This window comes from Diabrotica undecimpunctata, chromosome 3 (assembly GCF_040954645.1).
Source record: "Diabrotica undecimpunctata isolate CICGRU chromosome 3, icDiaUnde3, whole genome shotgun sequence".
NCBI lineage: Eukaryota > Metazoa > Arthropoda > Insecta > Coleoptera > Chrysomelidae > Diabrotica > Diabrotica undecimpunctata.
The window spans coordinates 36,251,035-36,275,859 of record NC_092805.1 but is presented as its reverse complement, the minus strand read 5'-3'; the positions used below and the strand labels follow the sequence as shown (position 1 = coordinate 36,275,859).

At 33.8% G+C, this 24,825-nt stretch overlaps 1 protein-coding gene across 1 annotated transcript in view; it reads left to right on the top strand.

Annotated features, from left to right (window-relative positions):
* LOC140435742 (uncharacterized) overlaps positions 1–24,825 on the top strand; it is a 46,537-nt gene that overhangs the window by 1,543 nt on the left and 20,169 nt on the right. The window contains exons 2-3 of the mRNA XM_072524461.1: positions 10,688–11,955; positions 13,040–13,265. Of these exons, the coding sequence (XP_072380562.1) occupies positions 10,688–11,955; positions 13,040–13,265 (1,494 nt within the window). The remainder of the gene's footprint in view (positions 1–10,687; positions 11,956–13,039; positions 13,266–24,825) is intronic.

Genomic DNA, 24,825 nt, shown 5'->3' with positions numbered 1-24,825 from the left:
AAATTTAAAAATATATTAGAATATAACCACTAAGTCAAATTTTAGTGGTTATAACTTGAGGATCTCCCACATCGCCTTTTTTTTTCTTGTCATTCTTTCTTTCAATTCAAAATATAATTGAGAATGGCCACTATTTATGATTTAACAACTCAAACAAGAAAAAAAGACGTTCACGTAACGTAAACAAAACAAACATTCAACAAGCGTAGTGCAGCCAATAAACAACAGAGCCAACCCAAATTTTCAGCAGTGTCAAAATGATAAAGTAAATATCCCCAGTTTTAACTACAATCGAAATGAATGAGAATCGCTAGCGATTGCGACTGTCATGGCGTAGTCGCTTTTAAATTTCGACTTCGAAATGAAATAGAATCAGGGCCCTGCTGAGCATCTGTTGCAATCTGGCAACTAGTGTTTTCAAAGTTTTGACAGTATTGCCAAGTTTATTTGTTAATCTAACAAAGGCCAATTATAAATTTTTTTTTCTAATAACTAACTACAACTAATATAAAAAAAAAACAAATATTTATTCGTTCATGTTTTATATAAAGTTAAAAAATTTTAAAAAATACCCATTTCCATAAAATAATATAATAAAAAAACTGGTGTGGCAGTCCAGTGGGACTGCCGGTAGAAGTTATACTTCTATACACACGTTCGCCGTTACAAATTTATATGGGAGTCAATCTGCACAATCATTACATATGTAATGCTATAGTTAAGAGAGAGCAGAAAGAGACACAAAATTAGGTATATGGTACATCGTTTGCTGTATATAAACAACATTTGACCTGTAATAGGAGTATAGTAAACGAAGGATTGAATCAATATTTTGATGAAAATGTATATTTTTATTTTCATATATGTATAAAAAAAGTTGAATGCAAAAATTTTTTTTACACATACTCTGCAGTAAAATTCATTGTTTATTTTGTTATTAATGTAAAAATACGGTACAATACACTGCAACATAATTCAATATAACAATACAATACAAATTAAAATGCAACATTCATAAGTATTTAAAAATGACAATATGCATAATTTACTTACGCTTAAGTTTAATTTACCATGATAATAATATTAATAAAAAAATAATAATATTAATAAATATTAAATATATTTACAAAAAGAACATTTTTATTCTCGAGAGAGAAAGAGAGAGAAAATATATCTTCTGTCTCTCTCTTACCTATATCTTACATAATATGTAATGATTTTGTCGATTTTCTCCCATTCAAATTTCTAACGTCGAACGCGCGTATAGAAGTATAAGTTCAAAAACGAAATAATTCCCACCCAAACAACTCTTTTCTGAACCTTAAAACTTGAATTACTAAATTTTTAGGTAACTGAACCAAGCCTCAGTTTTATTAATAGCGCCTTTGCGCCATTTTGTAAGATACTTTTAAATGGGACCCTGGAGAAATTAGTATATTATTTGAAAGCATTTATTTAAATCATTAGGTCCCTGGATTTTTTGATTCTTTGTGGCACCCTTTCAAAATCCCCACTAAATTGTGAAAATCTTATTAAATTAACTCTTGGTGAAAGAAAAACTCTTTCTTCCCAGATGGATAACGTCACTAGTATCATATATATGCCAAAAAATCTTAATTTAAAAATAAAATCGACCATTTTTGAAATTTATGTCATGCATATAAACATACATAAAAGAAATTTAAAATAACTAGCATTAAATTTGTCCCTTTCATCTCTATGCCCATGACTACTATATGTACTAAATATTCAATGATAAATAAAATAGTTTGGAAAATTAAATGTATAACATTAGCGAAACAATATTAAAAAACGGGCGTGGCAGTCCAGTGGGACTGCCGGTGGAAGTAACACTTCTATACACGCATTCGCTGTTACAAATTTATTTGGGAGTCAATCTGCACAATCATTACATATGTATTATAATTCTATAGATAAGACATAGCAGAAAAAGAAACAGAATTAATAACAACTTACTAACGATGAAGGATTAAATCAATATTTTGATGAAAATGTATATTTTTATTTTCATATATGTATGAAAGGAGTTGAATGCAAAAATTTTTTTACACATACTCTGCAGTAAAATTCATTGTTTATGTTGTTATTAATATAATAATACAATACAAATTAAACTGCAATATTCATAAGTATTTAAAATGACAATAATGTAATAATATTAATAAAAAAGTCCTCCCCGACTGGGAATCGAACCCCGGTCTCCCGCGTGACAGGCGGGGATACTGACTACTATACTACCGAGGACATGACACAAAGGTATTTCAAAATTGACAGTTCTGGATCATACAGTGATTTATTGAGATTATTATTTTGAAATACAAAAGACTAATATAATTATGAACATTTAATAAATAATACAAAACATATCACATAAATAATAATATTAATAAATATTTTATTATATATATATATATATATATATATATATATATATATATATATATATATATATATATATATATATACGGAAAAAATCAGTAGAGTCCTAAAAAAACATAAAATAGAGACAATATTCAACACGGATAAGAAAATTTCTAATATGCTTAACTCCGCAAAAACCAAAATCCCACTAGAAAACCAAGGAGTGTACAAGATTCCCTGTGGGGACTGCGACAAATCCTACATCGGACAGACTAATCGAAGAATTCAAGTAAGACGAGAAGAACATCGAAACGCTATTGCAAAGCAAGAAAAGACATCTTCCCTTGCACAACATGCCCTAACAACAGGACACACAATCGATCTAGAACAGACAACAATGCTAGCGAACATCGAACACAAAACCAAGCGAATAATCAGGGAAGCCATAGAAATAGAAAAATATCCAAATAACCTAAACACTCGAGATGATGCCCAAAGACTTCCAACAACATGGAAACCAGCTCTGCAAAGAACCGTCCAAAAAAATTCAACTTCAGTTAACGCACAGAAAAAACAAACAGCGAGACCGCCAGACAAGGCCCCGCCCACTCGCACACAGGCAGGACCAATTACAAGAGCCCGCGCGCCGCTGAGAGAGTATTTAAACGAGCGCCGAAATGCCCAGTCGACCAGTACTAATCGAGTAACGACGAGAAGTAGATCCACTAGGCTTGAGAATGGCAAGTGAGACCTTGCCGAAACGTCGCCAAAACAATGGTTTTCAAGAAAACCAGCATTTTACAACGCGGAGTCAAACCCGGAAAAATAGTGACAGCACATATAGCTCCCGCGGAAACCTCAAAACAAACATAATTAACCTTTACGGGAAGGAATTTCTACCAGACATCAGACGATACGAAAAACTACGATCCAAACGAAGCACACTTTTGTGTAATCTCACTTTTTTAGAACGCTGCCGCGACGAGGACATAATTCCTAAAAGCATGAAGCTTACGTTTCATAAAAAGACTTATAAAACTAAAAACATCTTAAGAAGGGCCAGTTTTGCACTTATTAGGGAAGCTATCCATGACACGAGGCGGGATATCGACAAAGTCAATTCAGAATTACTAGAGCTACACCTAGTTCTAAGTAATAGTTTACATCCAATACTATGGAATACACTGGAAACACTATCCAACTTCCGAGCAGAGACAAACGCCGACTTAACAACAATAAAACAACTGAAAAAGTTCAATAGTCTAACAGCCGAACAAAGACCGAGAAAAAAGGAAACACCACCGACGGAAACACACAAATTGGTTTACAATTTTTCGAATCTCGAATTAAATGAGGCCACAACGAGTGTTCTGTCAAAAGGATTTAATTTCGCCGTAGCACCCGCACGAATCCCTGTTGAAAACATTATCAGCGAAGTAGAAAGTTCCATTACCAATATACCTCCGGAAACAGCTGAGATCATACGCCAAGACGTATCGCAGACATTACGGACAGCCAAACCACCGAAAAGAAATTTAACACGTGAGGAAAAAGAGGCGTTGCGAGATTTGCAGAAAAACAAAGAAATAATCGTCCTTCCAGCGGACAAAGGTAACGCCACGGTAGTAATGAATATAGATGACTACGACAAAAAATTAACAGATCTTCTAAACGACACAGCATACGAAAAAATTGCCACAGATCCAACAACGTATCTAGAAAAAACAACGAAGGCCAAGATCAAAGTTTCAAACATAAAAAAGGAGGATCAGCCCAAGCTGATTCCACGCGAAAAATCATCTAGGTGCCCTAAGCTCTACGGTTTACCAAAAGTTCATAAAGTTGGGATGCCACTACGACCAATAGTTAGTTCAATCGGATCACCCACACAGCCGCTCGCAAAGTTCTTAGCCAATCAGTTACAACCGTATGCAGAGGAAGCGGATTCTTACGTCAAGAACGCAGGCCACTTCATCGAGCGTATAAAGGACGTGACTCTTGACCCGGGACATTTGCTAGTGAGTTTTGACGTGGTGTCACTTTTTACTAACGTCCCAGTAGAAGAATCGTTAGAGATTATAGGAAAAAAATACCCAATACCACCGGATACAGTAAACCTAACGAGACACTGCCTGAACAACACATATTTCATATACAAAGACCAAAGGTACAAACAAGTCGAGGGAGCACCCATGGGTTCACCACTGTCACCGGTGATAGCAAATCTGTTTATGCAAGAAATAGAAATACGAGCAATAACAACGGCAGAGTAAAACCGAAACTATGGTTGAGATACGTGGACGACACCTTCATTATCTGGACACATGGGGAAGAAAAACTAAATACATTCCTAAATCACATTAATACCATCCACCCCAAAATTCAGTTTACTATGGAACTAGAGAAAGACCAACAGCTACCGTTTTTGGATGTTTTAATAATAAAATATATATATATATATATATATATATATATATATATATATATATATATATATATATACAGTAGACTCCCTCTATAACGAGAAGTGAAATGACAGACTAATTACCTCGTTATAAGCCGATCTCGTTATATCAGACAATAACAATACTGTGCATACATATGAATCTGTAGTTTTCTAAGCCATTAACTTCCTATAGTGAAGCAATTGGGAGCAATATAAGATGCTAATAAATATAGTTTGAATGGCGTTTTTGAAAAAAAGTTATTTACTTTTATTGTCAATGAAATATATTAAAACATAAAAGAGTTGTTTATTTTTATTATCAATGATATACGTTAAAATAAACAATCTGTACTTATATTTTTTCCAACTACATAATGTATAAAGTGTATTTTCAAGGATATCATAAACTATTGCTTCTGCAATTTTAAGAACTCTGTTATTTTTAACTGCTTTAAATGGTCTAGTATCATTCCCTCATATTTTCTAAAGATGTGAAACAGTTGTATTTATTCATTGTAAAGAAGTTTATTGCGGGCTGCAGTTAAGTTTATTGAGGGTCTGTTTGAAAAGGTATTTATTTATAGCCACGACCCGACCAAAAACGTAAAAAACACGTTTTTGGATCTTATTTTGTCTCGTTATAACCAAATTTGCCTCGCTATAGACGGTTATAGTTCAATAGAAATTTCACGGGACATCTAATGTATCTTGTTATAAGCGAAACCTCGTAATTACCGTGTTCGTTATAGAGGGAGTATACTGTATATATATATATATATATATATATATATATGTATATATATATATATATATATATATATATGTATATATATATATATATATATATATATATAAATATATACATATATATATATATATATATATATATATATATAAATATATACATATATATATATATATATATATATATATATATATTAATATATATATATATATATATATATATAATATATATATATATATATATATATATATATATATATATATATATATATAATCTTTATATAATATATATAATATTAAATTATATATACAAAAGGAACATTTTTATATTCGAGAGAGGAAGAGAGAGAAAATATATCTTCTGTCTCTCTCTTACTCATTATCTTGCATATGTAAACTCAGTTCGCTATTCCCAGTCCGAACTGTCTAGTGAATTTAGTAATTATTTTTTTGCGAAGTTAGTTACTTTTTAACAGACTAAAAGTGGCTGGAAATTACTATACAACCAAGCACACATACTCATAGCCAATATTAATAGTAAACAAATTAAATGGTAAATAAAATAGAACTTTGCGAATTTTTTCTTTTTTTTTCTGCTATAATATAATACAATATTTACTTAAATATAAGGGTTAGTTTTAATTCTACAATTTATATTTACAGTTTTTGATATGTTCGTAAATCGTTTTTAATAATATATTGATATCTCTAGAGAAAGTCAAATTGTTCAGGTAGACGGGAAGTGGAATTTTTAATATAATAAGATTATCATATAATTTGTTTATGTTTACTAATTCGTGGGAACATGGTAAGAGCATGATTAGGTCTTAATCTGTTTATAACCCTTATGAAATGGTGATTTGATAGAGTATGAAACCATCTTTTTATGGGTATTTCAGGCTGCATTTGTTTGTAATTATTTCCAGTTCTCGTGTTTCGATAATATGTTTGAAATTTTTCTTTTTGATGCCGTTTACTAATTATATCAATGTCTGAAAAGGGGAGTAAGTTCAAGGGAGCTTCTCCGCCTATCTCTAGGGCAGACTTGGGCAAACTATCTGTTATTTCATTGCCCTTAATGCCCGCGTGTCCCTTTATCCATGATATAATAATGTTTTTTCCTAAATTTGTGATTTTATTGTAAATAGTCATAATTTCTAGTTCTATATGATTTAGTTGTTTGGACCTATGTACGTTTGTTAGTCTGTCGACGACACTCTTACCGTCTGTAAATATTATGCAGCTATTGGGTTCATTACCATGTATATGCCTTAATGCAAGAAGAATCGCTGTCATTTCAGCAGTGTATATCGATAATTCAGCTGGCAATTTCAATAATTTTTTAAATCCACTTTGAATACTAATTAATGCACATCCTACTTTGTTTTGTACTTTAGATCCGTCTGTATAGTAAAACTGATAATGTGGCCATTTATGCCGTATAAATGATTGAAAAGCGGCTGGATGTAAATTACTGTCCATAAAAAAGGTATTAATATGTTTTGAGAAAAGCTTTTCTAATATATGGGAATACATAGGTGAAACTTGATTTTCATACGTATAGAAAGTATGTCGGTATTGAGATATCCTCAAGTAACTATTTACCAGAAGAAAACATTTTTTCTTTGCCCAATAATAATCAGTTAGATTTAAAATTGATAAAATATGAATATCCTGTAGATAGTTAGTATTTTTCCCTATGGCTCTAGTAATGAATTTATCACTTAAAAATCCCGTCGAAATTTCAGAGGTGGTTCTATCGCCTCAACTTCCATTATATTAACGGGTGTAGAATTCAAATATCCAAGACAAAGCCGAAGGCATTTACTTTTTATATTTCTAATTTATTTAAATGTGTGTTTGCGGCAGTTCCATACAAATGACAACTGTAATCTAAAATGGGATGAATCATAGTACAGAAAAAATAAAAGTGCTACATTTGGACCAGCGCCCCAGTTAGTTCTACAAAAGGCTCTTAAAATATTCATTGCATTTTCAGACTTTTTTATGACTTGATGGATTTGATCCCTCCATAGAAGTTTTCTGTCTAAATAAGTACCGAGATATTTTATACAATTTTTAATAGGTAATTGAATTTGACCTATTTCCAAATGACCTTGTGGAATTTGATGTTTTCCAGAGAAAATACAAATTTCTGTTTTAGATTCTGATATTTCTAGACAGCTGATTAGAACAGCTTTAATTGAGAGACCAAAATTATTTTTACATATATCCAATGATTTGTGGGCTGTGTAAACTACTACACCATCAGCATATTGAATAATTTTTGTTGTGCTATTAATACAATTTTCTAAATCCATATTATATAAAATGAATAGTATTGGGCTTAATATAATACCCTTTGGAAGTCCTATATTTGTAAGACGTGGTCGAGAGATGGAATGGTTGATTTTAAAAAAAGTTGATCTATTAATGTACAGTGCCCTCAGAAAGCTAGCTATGGTGATGGGGAACCCGATGTCTAATAGCTTTTTATGCATAATGTCCAAGTTAACAGTATCGAATGCAGAGGAGACATCAAGAAAAGCAGCCATAGTATACATATTATCAGTAAAGTTTATTAGTATGGATGAGACTAAGGCAGTTATGGCATCTTGAGTTGATTTTGATTTTCGAAATCCATACTGAGATTTTGGCAGAATATGTTCTTGCTTTAACCAATGTTGAATTCTATTTTTTATTAATCTTTCCAACGTCTTTAGGAAGCAAGAGGCTAAGGATATTGGTCTATATGATCTACTGAAATTTTCTGGTTTCCCAGGTTTTTTAATAGGTATTAGAATATATTCCTTCCAGCTGTTTGGAATTTGTGACGTATCATTCCAAACGGCATTAAAAATATTTAATAATGATATTTTATAATGGTGAGGAATATGGTATATCATGGAATATAAAATATTTTCTTTACCTGGGGCACTGCTATTTTGTTGACTAAGTACTCGCTCTAACTCTCACATTTTAAATGGTTCTTCTAAGCCAAACCTATCTCTTGACACTGTTTCGCTGTATTCTGGAAAATGTTGTGGAGGTACTCACTGTGGAGATATTTTCTTATGAAATTCATCTAGCCAGCTGGATTCTGGATCTATTGGAATCTTGTTGGACTGTTTGCGGTTTTTAAAAGCGTTTACTTTCTTCCATACTTCACTAATTTGTGTTTTTGAATTTAGGCTTTCGCAGTATTCTACCCAATTCTGTTTTTTCTTTTGTATGAAGAATTTTTTTGCGACAGCGTCAAGTCTCTTAAATTCAACTAAATTATTTCTTGTAGGATCTTGTTTATATTTTCCATATATACGGTAGTGATCTAATCGTATTCAATAAAAAAATATGTATTATATTATTTATTCATTCATAAAAACGTGCAATAAATCGTGCAAGGAAGTATCATAAAAACAGATAATACAGACTTACCACTTTAAACGTATAGATTTGTCGTTGATAAAGCTACTATGCCTCGATGGATATCCCTTTTCAAATTCTTCCTGTGCGCCTTCCATACTGACAATACCAACTTCAATATTAGAACTGCCGAGATTATGTATAGCAGTACTTTCAGCTCCATATCTGGTTTGACATCTTTTTTCTTTACGATGAAATTACTGTTTACAACTCGGATAATGTTGGATCATATAATGTTTATTAGATTGCTTCCATCAGGAGTTCCATACAGTGGAACTCTAGGGATATTTTACCCCGTGCATGGGGTTGATTAACTCGAAGTCACTGAATACTCATAATTATTTTATTGGTTCTCTAAGTACAATAATAGACAGAGTACTCAGTTGACGGATGACAACACTAGCTTCAACTGTTAACTTAATGATCTGCTTCCGTTACTTTCCAGGTATTTAACTCACGTGCGTTTGTTTATGCATTCATGTTTTACTAATATAATTTGTAAACAATATTAAATCAGCTTTTGATTACATTGCAAATTTCACTAGGTCAGCGTCTCGGTAAGCGTGTTCTAGTTACACCGATATTTTCAATGTCATAAACAAACAATCGCGTTGAGCAATAAGCAATGATTAATATTATTAAAAGGATTTTAAATTTTTAAACTGAATTGGGTTACTTAGACCTGATTTCTGGATGCTTAATTAAATCCCGTTACAAAGCTCATGGCACGAGTGGACAGAACAAGTCTGTTGCGAGTGGCATGCGCCTACAGGCCTGTGTTTGCGATTATTTCCTAATGCAGGTGCTCACAGGACACGGATGTTTTAAGACCTACCTCTCTGGGTACGGAAAAACTGACACAGATGAATGCCTATACTGTGGACACTCAGACACTGTGACACATACGATGTTAGAGTGCAACAGATGGATAGTAGAAAGGAACAGAATAGAAAGAGAACAGAAAGTAAAGCAGATTGGACTAGTGAACACAACTATATCCGTGCAGTAATCAAGAAAAAAGAAAAGGAAGAAAGGTAGCTGATCCAACGGCAAAAGTAAGAGGGAAAGATGCTGGAAGTTGAAGGTAGAAAAGTGAGCCAGACTGTATGAGTTAGACAGTGTGAGTGAGACAGTGTGAGTCAGACTTTGGGGAAGGGCGAAATGCCCATCTGGGAGTGATGCCGTACTAGGAGCGATGAGGGTCTTCCACGCGCTACCTTGAACGAGACAGGGAGCCTCCTTGTTGACAGTTTGTGGATGAATGAAGGTAGTGGGGTCGCCGGGAGTAGGAAGAACGAATCCTGCACTAAGGACAGTCAGGCGGCGTCGTAGACAGAGATGTCTTTTGAAGATTTCAGACCCCCTCTATAAAGACAGTATGTGAATATAAAATATTCGGAAACATACTTTTTGAGAGACTTAAATTCTTTACAAAGATATTATTGGACATTACCAATGCCAATTCACTGCCAGAAAGTCAACTATACATCAAATATAAGCACATAGGCAAATTTTATTTTAACAAAATAATAATTTGTGTGTTTATTTCTTAGAGCGGTGTATAAAACACGAATACCTAATTATTTATTATTACAATTACATTACAGCCTAGATATATTTTCTGCAATTATATATTCTTAATATTTTCATGTAATTACATTATTCTGATTTAAAAAGTAATTATAATTTTAGGTTTCTCTTGTAGAGAGCTGAAAACTGATGCCAGTAGCCTATTAACAAATGATAAAAGAAGGTACAGTAATTTGAACCAATATATATCTTCCACTACCAGTATGAACTCCGGAGGACAACATTGTATATGTATCATTTGCAAGAAACTATTGTCAAACAGTTCAGATGTACATATGAGGATACACCCTGAGGAAAAAACTTTTGCATGTGAAATTTGCACCAAACAGTTTTCAACGGAACAACTTTTAAAATCACAAGTGAGAGTGTATACTGATAAACATATGACAGTGCATAGTGATGAAAAACCATTTAAATGTGAAATTTGCACCAAACCGTTTTCAACAAAGGGTGTTTTAAAAGCACATATGCCATTGCATTCTGGTGAAAAACCATTTGGATGTGAAATATGCACCAAACAGTATTTAACAAAGAGTGCGTTAAAAAAACATATGACAGTGCATACTGGTGAAAAACCATTTAAATGTGAATTTTGCACCAAACAGTTTACAACAAAGTGTGCTTTAAACGAACATATAAGACGGCATACTGGTGAAAAACCATTTGGATGTGAAATATGCACCAAACAGTATATAACAAAGAGTGCGTTAAAAAAACATATGACAGTGCATACTGGTGAAAAACCATTTAAATGTGAAGTTTGCACCAAACAGTTTACAACAAAGTGTGCTTTAAACGAACATATAAGACGGCATACTGGTGAAAAACCATTTGGATGTGAAATATGCACCAAACAGTATTTAACAAAGAGTGTGTTAAAAAAACATATGACAGTGCATACTGGTGAAAAACCATTTAAATGTGAAATTTGCCCCAAACAGTTTACAGCAAAGTATACTTTAATCGAACATATAAGAGGGCATACTGGTGAAAAACCATTTGGATGTGAAATATGCACCAAACAGTATTTAACAAAGAGTGCGTTAAAAAAACATATGACAGTGCATACTGGTGAAAAACCATTTAAATGTGAAGTTTGCACCAAACAGTTTACAACAAAGTGTGCTTTAATCAGACATATAAGACGGCATACTGGTGAAAAACCATTTGGATGTGAAATTTGCATCAAACAGTTTTCAAACAAGAGTGTTTTAAAAGCACATATGAGATTGCATACTGGTGAAAAACCATTTGGATGTAAAATATGCTCCAAACAATTTTCATTCATCACTAGTTTAAAAAGACATATGACAGTGCATAGTGGCGAAAAAGTATTTTTGAAGAATGTGAAATTTGCTCCAAACAGTTTTTAAGAAAGAGTATGTTAGAAAGACATATAACAGTGCATTTTCACATCCTTCTGGTTTAAAAGCATATATGAAAACTCACACTGGTGTGTAGCTATGGAAACAGTATACTTAAATTCTGTAAAAACAATAATAAAAAAAATGCATAAAAAATATCTAAAATCTTAATTACTTGCTGACTATAATGAGTTTTCTTTATTACTAGCTAACTGTAAATTTGTTAACAGTAAACAATAGGAATAATATTCCTTCTGCTATGCACTATAATAATATTTCTGTCTCTTCTGGCATGAAGATTGTCAATTTATTTGCTGAATACTTTTCCAAAACTTATAGTGATAAAGATTTTGATGTGCAGGATTTTAACACGGTGAACGCCGTAATGTATATAATATAAATAATTTTCGGGGCCGAGGATATTTTTTATTTAAAACATATTTATATGTTATGAATATTCCTTACATAAATATTTTTTTCCAAATCGTACTTTGAACCGCCATAAATTTGGTGTAAAATTCTTTAAATTGTGTATAGAAGATGGGTACACTTATGTTTTTAAAATCTATTGTGGTACCGAGAAAACTAATTGTGTACTTAGTGTTCCCAGTTCGGTTGTTTTAGGACTATGTGACACGCTTCTTGACTGCGGTCGTACTGTATTTGTTGACAACTATTACACGAGTATTGAACTAGCACATAAGTTATTAAAATGACAAACACACCTTGTTGGATTCTTGATTGATTGGAAATCAATAGAAAATATAAATAAGATTTCATGTGACAGTTAGGACCAGAGAACTACGAACACAAGTTCTCTGATCTGATGAGATGAGGGACAAACAATAACATCAGCAATAACATAACCCAACTACACCCAACTAAATTTGATTTATTATTTATTAAACAAGGAAAAAGGAAAGAGACGACTTGTGGCCTCTCAACATGGCACTGTCTTCTTATGGTATTTTTGCTCCTCTACATTTATATTCCCTCTTTTGTCTTTTGCTCGATGGTTTTAGCAAGTTTTAGTTTAGTTTAGAGTATGTTTAATGTTTTACAAGATAAACTTAAATATAACCAGTAACTAAAACATTACATCATGTTTAATCAAACTGAGATAAAACAAGAAGTTGAAGTTGGAGAGACAACTTGCAAGAAAGAAATAGATAATGAAGTAGATGATGAAGTTGTACAGGATACCCATACCTTTAGAATTAAAATTGAGGAGGAACCCATCAGGGAAACTTCAAATGATACATTAGATTATTTAGACATTAAGTCTACTATAAAAGCTGAAATAGAACAAGATAATGGTAAGTAAAATAAAGAGAAATGGTTAAATTGATTTTTCATGCAATCAACACATTAATGAACATAACCTTGGCATATGAATTATATGATTATATCAATTATATGTGTGGGAGTCACAGTGTTGCCATCGTTGCCGTAGGTATATTTTTTTATAAAGTATAGTTTTTATAATACATATAAAGATACTGACGAAATTATAATGATATGAGAAGCCACAATTTTTGAATTCATATTAAAAAGCATTCATAAAATATTTCTTACTTATAAGAATATAGTCACAAAATTGAAATCTGCTGAGCATCTGTTGCATTCTGGCAACTAGTGTTTTCAAAGTTTTGACAGTATTGCCAAGTTTATTTGTTAATCTAACAAAGGCCAATTATAATTTTTTTTTCTAATAACTAACTGCAACTAATATAAAAAAAACAAATATTTATTCGTTCATGTTTTATATAAAGTTAAAAAATTGAAAAAAATACCCATTTCCATAAAATAATATAATAAAAAAACTGGTGTGGCAGTCCAGTGGGACTGCCGGTAGAAGTTATACTTCTATACACACGTTCGCTGTTACAAATTTATATGGGAGTCAATCTGCACAATCATTACATATGTAATGCTATAGTTAAGAGAGAGCAGAAAGAGACACAAAATTAGGTATATGGTACATCGTTTGCTGTATATAAACAACATTTGACCTGTAATAGGAGTATAGTAAACGAAGGATTGAATCAATATTTTGATGAAAATGTATATTTTTATTTTCATATATGTATAAAAAAAGTTGAATGCAAAAAATTTTTTTACCCATACTCTGCAGTAAAATTCATTGTTTATTTTGTTATTAATGTAAAAATACAGTACAATACACTGCAACATAATTAAATATAACAATACAATACAAATTAAAATGCAACATTCATAAGTATTTAAAAATGACAATATGCATAATTTACTTACGCTTAAGTTTAATTTACCATGATAATAATATTAATAAAAAAATAACACTAATATTAATAAATATTAAATATATTTACAAAAAGAACATTTTTATTCTCGAGAGAGAAAGAGAGAGAAAATATATCTTCTGTCTCTCTCTTACCTATATCTTACATAATCTTACATAATATGTAATGATTTTGTCGATTTTCTCCCATTCAAATTTCTAACGTCGAACGCGCGCATAGAAGTATAAGTTCAAAAACGAAATAAGTCCCACCCAAACAACTCTTTTCTGAACCTTAAAACTAGAATTACTAAATTTTTAGGTAACTGAACCAAACCTCAGTTTTATTAATAGCGCCTTTGCGCCATTTTGTAAGATACTTTTAAACGGGACCCTGGAGAAATTAGTATATTATTATTGTTCTGAAGCTATTTTCTTGTGGCATTTTAAATCAATTACTATTTAAATGGGAATAAGCCACAATTAAAGGTTAAAATACATTTATTGAAGTTTCAATTTCCACTTCGGAAATCGTTCTCAAAATACAAACATTAGTATATATATATATATATATATATATATATATATATATATATATATATATATATATATATATATATATATATATATATATATATATATACTAATGTTTGTATTTTGAGAACGATTTCCGAAGTGGAAATTGAAACGTCAATAAATGTATTTTAACCTTTAATTGTGGCTTATTCCCATTTAAATAGTAATTAGTATATTATTTGAAAGCATTTATTTAAATCATTAGGTCCCCGGATTTTTTGATTCTTTGTGGCACCGTTTCAAAATCCCCACTAAATTGTGAAAATCTTATTAAATTAACTCTCGGTGAAAGAATAACTCTTTCTTCCCAGATGGAGAACGTCACTAGTATCATATATATGCCAAAAAATCTTAATTTAAAAATAAAATCAACCATTTTTGAAATTTATGTCATGCATATAAACATACATAAAAGAAATTTAAAATAACTAGCATTAAATTTGTCCTTTTCATCTCTATGCCCATGACTACTGTATGTACTAAATATTCAATGATAAATAAAATAGTTTGGAAAATTAAATGTATAACATTAGCGAAACAATATTAAAAAACGGGTGTGGCAGTCCAGTGGGACTGCCGGTGGAAGTTACACTTCTATACACGCATTCGCCGTTACAAATTTATTTGGGAGTCAATCTGCACAATCATTACATATGTATTATAATTCTATAGATAAGACATAGCAGAAAGAGAAACATAATTAATAACAACTTACTAACGATGAAGGATTAAATCAATATTTTGATGAAAATGTATATTTTTATTTTCATATATGTATGAAAGGAGTTGAATGCAAAAATTTTTTTACACATACTCTGCAGTAAAATTCATTGTTTATGTTGTTATTAATATAATAATACAATACAAATTAAACTGCAATATTCATAAGTATTTAAAATGACAATAATGTAGTAATATTAATAAAAAAGTCCTCCCCGACTGGGAATCGAACCCCGGTCTCCCGCGTGACAGGCGGGGATACTGACTACTATACTACTGTTACGTAAAAATATGAGTCATAGTTGTAACCTTTAAAACATGTTTTTATTCACTAATAATTCTGTTTTATTGTAGAAATTTTGCCGAAGGATCTAGATTCAAATTATGGTGAATCATCCAACTAGATGCTTCTCGATTTTTCGATGCAAGACAATGCGATCTTTCGATGCTGTTCTAGTATATCAGGATTTCGTATATAAATACAACATTTTTATATGGAGGGACAGTTGATTCTCAAGACCCGCGCTCGCGAATTTGTTACGTACGGATATAATAAATTATTGTCAGATAAGTTAATATAAATAAAGAAATAAATTAAATCCGTAAGTGTTATAAATATTGAACCTTTTAATAAATTCACAACAAATGGTGCCAGAAGTGAGATCGAACATAAATTAGACTTATAATAATAATACAAGTGAATATAAAATAAATTGTGAAAATGACGACGATTTATGAGCTGACAGTGACTAATTTAAGAAGACATCTAGAAGACAGAGAATTAGCTTCTACCGGAAAAAAGGCTGAGTTAGTCCAACGACTAAAGAACGCTTTGCTAGAAGAAGGACTAGATCCAGAGACTTATATATTTGAAGATGCTGTGATCTCGTCGATTTCGAAATTAGAGAACAAAGTTTCTGGTGACATCGCATCATTAGAGAACAAAGTTTCCGGCGACATCGCTTCTTTGGAAGACAAAGTTTCTAACGAGATTTCTTCGCTGGAAAGCAAAGTCTCTGCTAATATCTCTTTGGAAATCTCTAAAGTAACTTCTGAGATGTCTGCCCTCGACAATAGAATGTCTTCGCTAAAAAACCAAGTTGCTGCCGATATGTCGGCCTTCGAAGAAAAGATTAAAGAGATAGAAAGGAAGATGGAGGAAACCGGGACAGCAGAGAGAGGAAACAATCCAATTACAGTGGAGACAAAAGAAGACGAGACGAAATGTAAGTTGGAGACACGGCCGAAATTTGAAGGAAGTGGAGGTTCTATTCATGTTAAAGTCCCAACTTTCGACGGAAAATCATCATGGAACAACTACATGAAACAGTTCGAATCAGCCGCAAGAGCAAATGGATGGTCTGAAAAAGAAAAGGCTGTGAACCTGACTATCGCTCTTCGAGGAGATGCCTTAGATGTGCTTCAGACCATAGCCGTAGAGGAGACCGATGATTTCGAACAACTGAAGAAGAGGTTAAATATGCGATATGGCCACGAACATTTGGAGCATGTATATCAGTCGCAGCTTAAAAATCGTAGACAGAAGAAAGATGAGGCTCTTCAAGAATATGACGTAGATATTGCCAGATTAGTACGATATGCTTATCCAACAGCTCCCGAATACATGATGGAAAAATTGGCCGTTAAAACGTTTATTGATGGTCTTCGTGATCATGAAATGCAGAGAACACTGCGATTAGCTCGTCACAAAACGCTGGTTGATGTCTTATCCGCCGCACTCGAATACGAGTCAGCTACGCAGGCCTCTGGCGGGTACAGTAAAGTTAGAACTGTAAAAGAGGAAGGAGATGAAGATAAACTTGACCAGCTCGTTAATATGATAAAAAGCATGACATACAAGAAAACGAAGACCATCAGATGCTGGAATTGTGGCGAAATAGGACACGTACGAAGCTCCTGTAAGCACCCTAGGTACGACGCAAGTCAAGAAACTCACCATCAGGAAAACTAGAACGGGTCAGCCTTAGGGGGGCAGCTTCGACCCAGAACTTTTCCAAAGACCCTCTCATACTAATAGCTTCTTTGAAATGTCGTGAAGATAGTGTATATGTAGATGGAGAAATAAATGGTAAAAGACATACGTTGTTGGTGGATACCGGAGCGACCAGAACCATTATACGCCCAACAGTTATAAACAGCCGTAAGAAACTATTACCAACGAGGTTGCGACTTCGGACCGCTACAGGTGAAAATGCCAACATTCATGGAGAAATCCAGGTACAATTGGGAATTGGAGCAGAAAAGTTTGTCCATACTGTTATAGTTACTGACATCGAAGAGGATGTTATATTAGGAATGGACGTAATGAATATGCATGGATTCCAATTGGATTTTAAGAATAAGGTAATCAAAGTTGGCAACGAGGAAGTATTTCTCCATCCACATAATGACAACACTGTGCAAGCAGCCATTAAAGAAGATACAGTCGTGCCTGCGAGAAGTGAAACGATCATAGTAGCGCGGCTACAGGGAATTGTGGACGAAGGGAGACCTGTTATGATGGAGCCTTGGAACCACGACGATGAGGTTGGCCGTGGAATCATAATTGGAAAGGAATTGGTGACTTTGGCTAAGGAAATTCCTGTGAGGCTTATCAATGTCAATGACTACCCAGTGACCATTAAGAAAGAGACAAAAGTAGGAACTTGTGTACCTGTGACATCCATAATCCGTCAGGCGACAACATCTGATAATTCCAACGACAAATTCGACCAAATGGTTGCAGTTGCAGGACAGTCTCTAAATCAGATGGAGAAAAGGAAATTAAGGGAATTTCTGCGGCAGTATCGTGATATTTTCGTACCGAAAGGAGGAAAGACGGGAAGAACTACCGTTGTTAAGCATAAAATTGATACTGGTAATGCTAAGCCAATTCGTCAAACAGCTCGACGATTACCACAGGCGAAGAGAGAGGAAGCTGAAACGATTGTTCAGGAAATGAAGAAAGACGGGGTGATAGAACCTTCTACGAGCCCATGGGTCTCTCCGGTGGTCCTGGTTAAGAAGAAAGACGGAACGACGAGGTTCTGTGTGGATTACCGTTTGCTGAACAACGTTACCAAGAAAGATAGTTATCCTCTGCCTCGGATCGATGACACATTGGACACATTGGCTGGAAGTAAATTGTTTTCTACTTTGGATTTGAAGTCTGGATACTGGCAGGTAGAAATGGACCCAGTCGATAAAGAAAAGACAGCCTTCACCACAGGATCTGGATTGTGGCAATTCAACGTTATGCCATTTGGACTTTGTAATGCTCCTGCGACATTTGAGAGGCTTATGGAAAATGTGTTGAGAGGGTTATCTTGGAAAACATGCCTGGTTTATTTAGATGACATAATCGTCTTGGGGGAGACATTCGAAGATCATTTGAGGAATTTAGAAAACGTTTTTAATCGACTTAAAGCTGCCCAATTGATGCTAAACGCCAAGAAGTGCCAGCTATTTCAAGGTAAAGTCAATTATCTGGGTCATATAGTCAGTAAAGAAGGAGTGGCCGTGGATAAGGGAAAAATCGATTCCATTAAGGAATGGCCAAAACCAACTGACAAACATCAAGTGAGAAGTTTTCTTGGACTATGTACTTACTACCGGAGGTTTATTAAGAAGTTTGCAGATATCGCTAAGCCATTAACGCGACTTACGGAGGAAGCAAGAGATTACCGCTGGGATACAGACTGCCAAAATGCCTTTGAGACCTTGAAAAAGCATTTAATAACAGCACCAATTTTAGGGTATCCACTGCCAGAAGGAGAGTTCATCTTAGATACAGATGCAAGTAATGTGGGAATTGGAGGAGTGCTGTCTCAGATTCAAGAAGGACAGGAACGAGTCCTCGGATATTTTAGTAAAGTTCTTTCAAAACCTGAGCGGAATTATTGCGTCACGAGAAGAGAACTTCTAGCAGTAGTTAAATCAGTAGAGCACTTCTATCAATACCTCTATGGCAGAAAGTTTCTAATCCGAACCGACCATGCCGCCCTTAAGTGGTTGATGCAGTTTAAGAATCCAGAGGGTCAGATAGCCAGGTGGATCGAACGACTCCAAGAATACGATTTTAAGATTGAGCACCGGGCCGGAGTTAGCCACAGAAACGCTGATTCTCTTTCCAGAAGGCCATGCCCAGCAGAGTGTTCCCACTGCAACAAAACGAAATCCAAGGAAGCAGCAGTGCTAAGAACGACGATTGTCAACGACGACTGGACGCCTACTAAGATAAGGGAAGAACAAGAGAGAGATCCGGTCATACAGAAAATCCGAAAATGGAAAGAGGAAAGCCGTCGACCACCTTGGCAGGAAATATCAAACCTATGCTCAGTAGTTAAGACGTATTGGGCCCAGTGGGACTCATTTATCATCGAAGATGGCTTGCTTAAACGAGTCCTGGAAAATGATGACGGTTCAGAGAAGAGAAGACAGTTGCTGATCCCAAAGAGCAGAATAGCCGAAGTACTTCGTCAGTTACACGACAGTCCATCGGGAGGGCATTTTGGTGTAAGGAAAACCCTTCAGCGAATTCGGGAACGGTTTTATTGGATGAACAGTTCCGACGATGTAAAAGACTGGTGTAAGAAATGTACTATTTGTGCCACGAGTAACGGGCCTTACCGAAAAAGGAGAGCTCCTATGAGACAATATAATGTTGGAAGCCCGTTTGAAAGAATAGCTTTGGACATCGCTGGGCCATTTCCAGAAAGTGAAAATGGAGGCAAGTACATGCTGGTAGTAATGGATTACTTCACTAAGTGGGTCGAGATTTACGCACTTCCAGACCAGAAGGCCGCCACCGTTGCAGATAAGTTGATCCAAGAATATATCAGCCGATTTGGAGTGCCTTTGGAGATCCATAGTGACCAAGGCAGGAACTTCGAAAGCGATCTATTCCAAGGAATATGTGATAGACTAGGCATGAAGAAAACAAGAACTACCGCGTATCATCCGCAATCGGATGGTATGGTAGAACGAATGAATAGGACAGTTGGCAAGTATTTGACAAAGATGGTGTCCGATCATCAGCGAGACTGGGACCAATACCTTCCGTTCTTCATGATGGCCTACAGATCTGCTGTTAACGAATCAACAGGTCAGACACCAGCCAAAGTCCTATTCGGACGCGAAATGCGACTACCTTGTGATCTCGAGTTTGGATGTCGACCTGGAGAAGATGTAGCAGGTGAAGATTATGTGATCGAATTACGAAGAAGAATGGACGATGTACATGAATTGGTCCGTTCCCACCTTCAGATCGCTAGCGACCGAATGAAGAAACGGTACGATACACAAGCCGAAAAGGGTTGCTTTAAAAAGAACGACAAGGTCCGGCTCTATAATCCCAAGAAGCGAAAAGGTTGTTCTCCCAAATTGCAGCAGTTTTGGGAAGGTCCATACCTCATCATGGAGAAGATCAACGATGTCATCTACCGAATAAGCAAGATTCCGAGGGGAAAGCCGATGATAGTACACCATAACCGGCTGGCGTCTTTCGAAGGTGACCACGACGTAGATGAAGAAGTGGAAGTAAACCAAGTCCAAGATGTGTCTGACCTCACGTTTGAGGAATTCATGGGTGCCTATGGAGGTACCGGTAAAGCGAGACATGGTGTTACCACTGAAGAAAAGCAAGATCTACTCGCGCTCCCCGATGACTACTCGCTGGCCCTTACCATCCCGGCCAGTATCAAAGACGCACCAGGGTTGGCATCCGTCTTTCGAAGGAAGTTTGGTCGAATTGCAGAACTTCAATGCCAGGTGCCAGCTCCCGGTAAAACCTTGAAACTCCAAGATGCATCACGTTACCTTTTCTACCTGGTAACAAAAGACACTGCCCGTGACCAACCTACCTACCGAGATGTATGGGAAGCCTTACTTCAATTGAGAGGGCACGTACTAGAGTCCGACGTGCAAAAGTTAGCCATGCCAAAGTTGGAGTGCCGCCAATTAGATTGGAGGGTTATCCGAAATATGGTGGAGGAGATCTTTAAAGACACCGAAGTCCAGGTGTTAGTCTGTTGCAATCCGCATAGTTACTGGTGCGGAGAGAAAACCGTCCCTTGTCATTTTTATACAACTGGAAGTTGTAAAAGAGGGTCCAGTTGCCGATACCAGCATACCGTTCCAGTTCTAGTCCCAACAAGGTTCCAGGAGGAACCATCTTTTGAGAGGGGGGCAATGTTACGTAAAAATATGAGTCATAGTTGTAACCTTTAAAACATGTTTTTATTCACTAATAATTCTGTTTTATTGTAGAAATTTTGCCGAAGGATCTAGATTAAAATTATGGTGAATCATCCAACTAGATGCTTCTCGATTTTTCGATGCAAGACAATGCGATCTTTCGATGCTGTTCTAGTATATCAGGATTTCGTATATAAATACAACATTTTTATATGGAGGGACAGTTGATTCTCAAGACCCGCGCTCGCGAATTTGTTACGTACGGATATAATAAATTATTGTCAGATAAGTTAATATAAATAAAGAAATAAATTAAATCCGTAAGTGTTATAAATATTGAACCTTTTAATAAATTCACAACACTACCGAGGACATGACACAAAGGTATTTCAAAATTGACAGTTCTGGATCATACAGTGATTTATTGAGATTATTATTTTGAAACACAAAAGACTAATATAATTATGAACATTTAATAAATAATACAAAACATATCACATAAATAATAATATTAATAAATATTTTATTATATATATAATATTATATATATATATATATATCTTTATATAATATATATATATATATATATATATATATATATATATATAATATTAAATTATATATACAAAAGGAACATTTTTAGATTCTAGAGAGGAAGAGAGAGAAAATATATCTTCTGTCTCTCTCTTACTCATTATCTTACATATGTAAACTCAGTTCGCTTTATCCCAGTCCGAACATTCTAGTGAATTTAGTAATTATTTTTTTGCGAAGTTAGTTACTTTTTGACAGACTAAAAGTGGCTGGAAATTACTATACAACTAAGCACACGTACTCATAGCCAATATTAATAGTAAACAAACTAAATGGTAAATAAAATAGAACTTTGCGAATTAATAAATATTTATTTATCTGCACCATATAATAAATATTTATGTTAAATTATAACAACTAAAATATATTTTTTAAATATATACTACCCAAAATTTGATGTGTTTAGTATACATTTCCACTATTTACAATAATTCTTCTTTTTTTAAACAAAGTTGTATGCAATAGTAGGATACTTTAGCTATTAATACTGAGAATTAGGAATTGTTGTGTTGTAGGTTTCCGACAATGAATCCGTCAAAATATGCCCGAGCTAAGCCAATGGAGTTTAATGATTTCACAGATTCACTCCCATACAAATTTCCAACGTGGAGCGCGCGTATAGAAGTATAACTTCAAAAATATATTACGATTTCTCCATTCTTTGATTTTTAAAATCAAAGTGACAAAAATCAGAACATAATAATTAAAAAAATATATTCCCTCATTGGGATCGAACTCGATACTTCTGGTTCTAAATACCGCGCCTCAACTCATTCGACCAAAAACCTTAAGAAATAAGGTGGCTAATCAATGTCATTATTTGTCAAGAACATTATGTCAGTTTTTTGGTTGTATTTTGTGTTTGTGTTTATTTATTTACTGTATTCCAAAAATGGAAAGGGTATTACGAATCATAGAAGTTCCAGGAAGAATATTTATTTGCAAAAGACTTTGGCCAAATGTATATATCTACCGAATTAATATAAAATAATAATATTAATAAATATTAAATATATTTACAAAAGGAACATTTTTATTCTCGAGAGAGAAAGAGAGAAAATATATCTTCTGTCTCTCTCTTACCTATATCTTACATATGTAATGGTTTTGCCAATTCACTCCCGTACAAATTTCCAACGTCGAACGCGCGTATAGAAGTATAACTTCAAAAATGTACTATTTCAAAGCATATTTGAGGCATAAAACATATACATAATAAGGACATGGCAATAACGCAAAGTTGACGGTACATTTGTAGTTAACTTCACCGGCACTTTCTATATACTTTTGCCTTTTGTTTTTTTTTTATTTTAGTTTGATGGCCTTGGCCGAGCCAATTAGCCAGACAAATTGAAAGACAAACAATTTTTACAATCAGAGGAATTTTTTTACAGTCAGTGGAATAAACATACAATCATCCGTACAATTTAACATACAATTTTTAATAAATTACAATTTTTTTCCCTGCGCTAAGACATAACCCGATTCAACATCTCGGAGGTTTACATCTTCCTTTTTATTTTTTATATCTTTAATTTTTATTTTTTTTATTTTTATATATACACATACATATATATATATATATATATATATATATATATATATATATATATATATATATTATTTTTATTTATATATATACTTTTTATTTTTTTTTAAATTTTTTTTCTGCTATAATATAATACAATCTTTACTTAAATATAAGGGTTAGTTTTAAATCTACAATTTATATTTACAGTTTTTGATATGTTCGTAAATCGTTTTAAATAATATATTGATATCTCTAGAGAAAGTCAAATTGTTCAGGTAGACGGGAAGTGGAATTTTTAATATAATAAGATTATCATATAATTTGTTTATGTTTACTAATTCGTGTGAACATGGTAAGAGCATGATTAGATCTTAATCTGTTTATAACCCTTATGAAATGGTGATTTGATAGAGTATGAAACCATCTTTTTATGGGTATTTCAGGCTGCATTTGTTTGTAATTATTTCCAGTTCTCGTGTTTCGATAATATTTGCCATTTTTCTTTTTGATGCCGTTTACTAATTATATCAATGTCTGAAAATGGGAGTAAGTTCAAGGGAGCTTCTCCGCCTATCTCTAGGGCAGACTTGGGCAAACTATCTGTTATTTCATTGCTCTTAATGCCCGCGTGTCCCTTTAACCATGATATAATAATGTTTTTTCCTAAATTTGTGATTTTATTGTAAATAGTCATAATTTCTAGTTCTATATGATTTAGTTGTTTGGACCTATGTACGTTTGTTAGTCTGTCGACGACACTCTTACCGTCTGTAAATATGCAGCTATTGGGTTCATTACCATGTATATGCCTTAATGCAAGAAGAATCGCTGTCATTTCAGCAGTGTATATCGATAATTCAGCTGGCAATTTCAATAATTTTTTAAATCCACTTTGAATACTAATTAATGCACATCCTACTTTGTTTTGTACTTTAGATCCGTCTGTATAGTAAAACTGATAATGTGGCCATTTATGCCGTATAAATGATTGAAAAGCGGC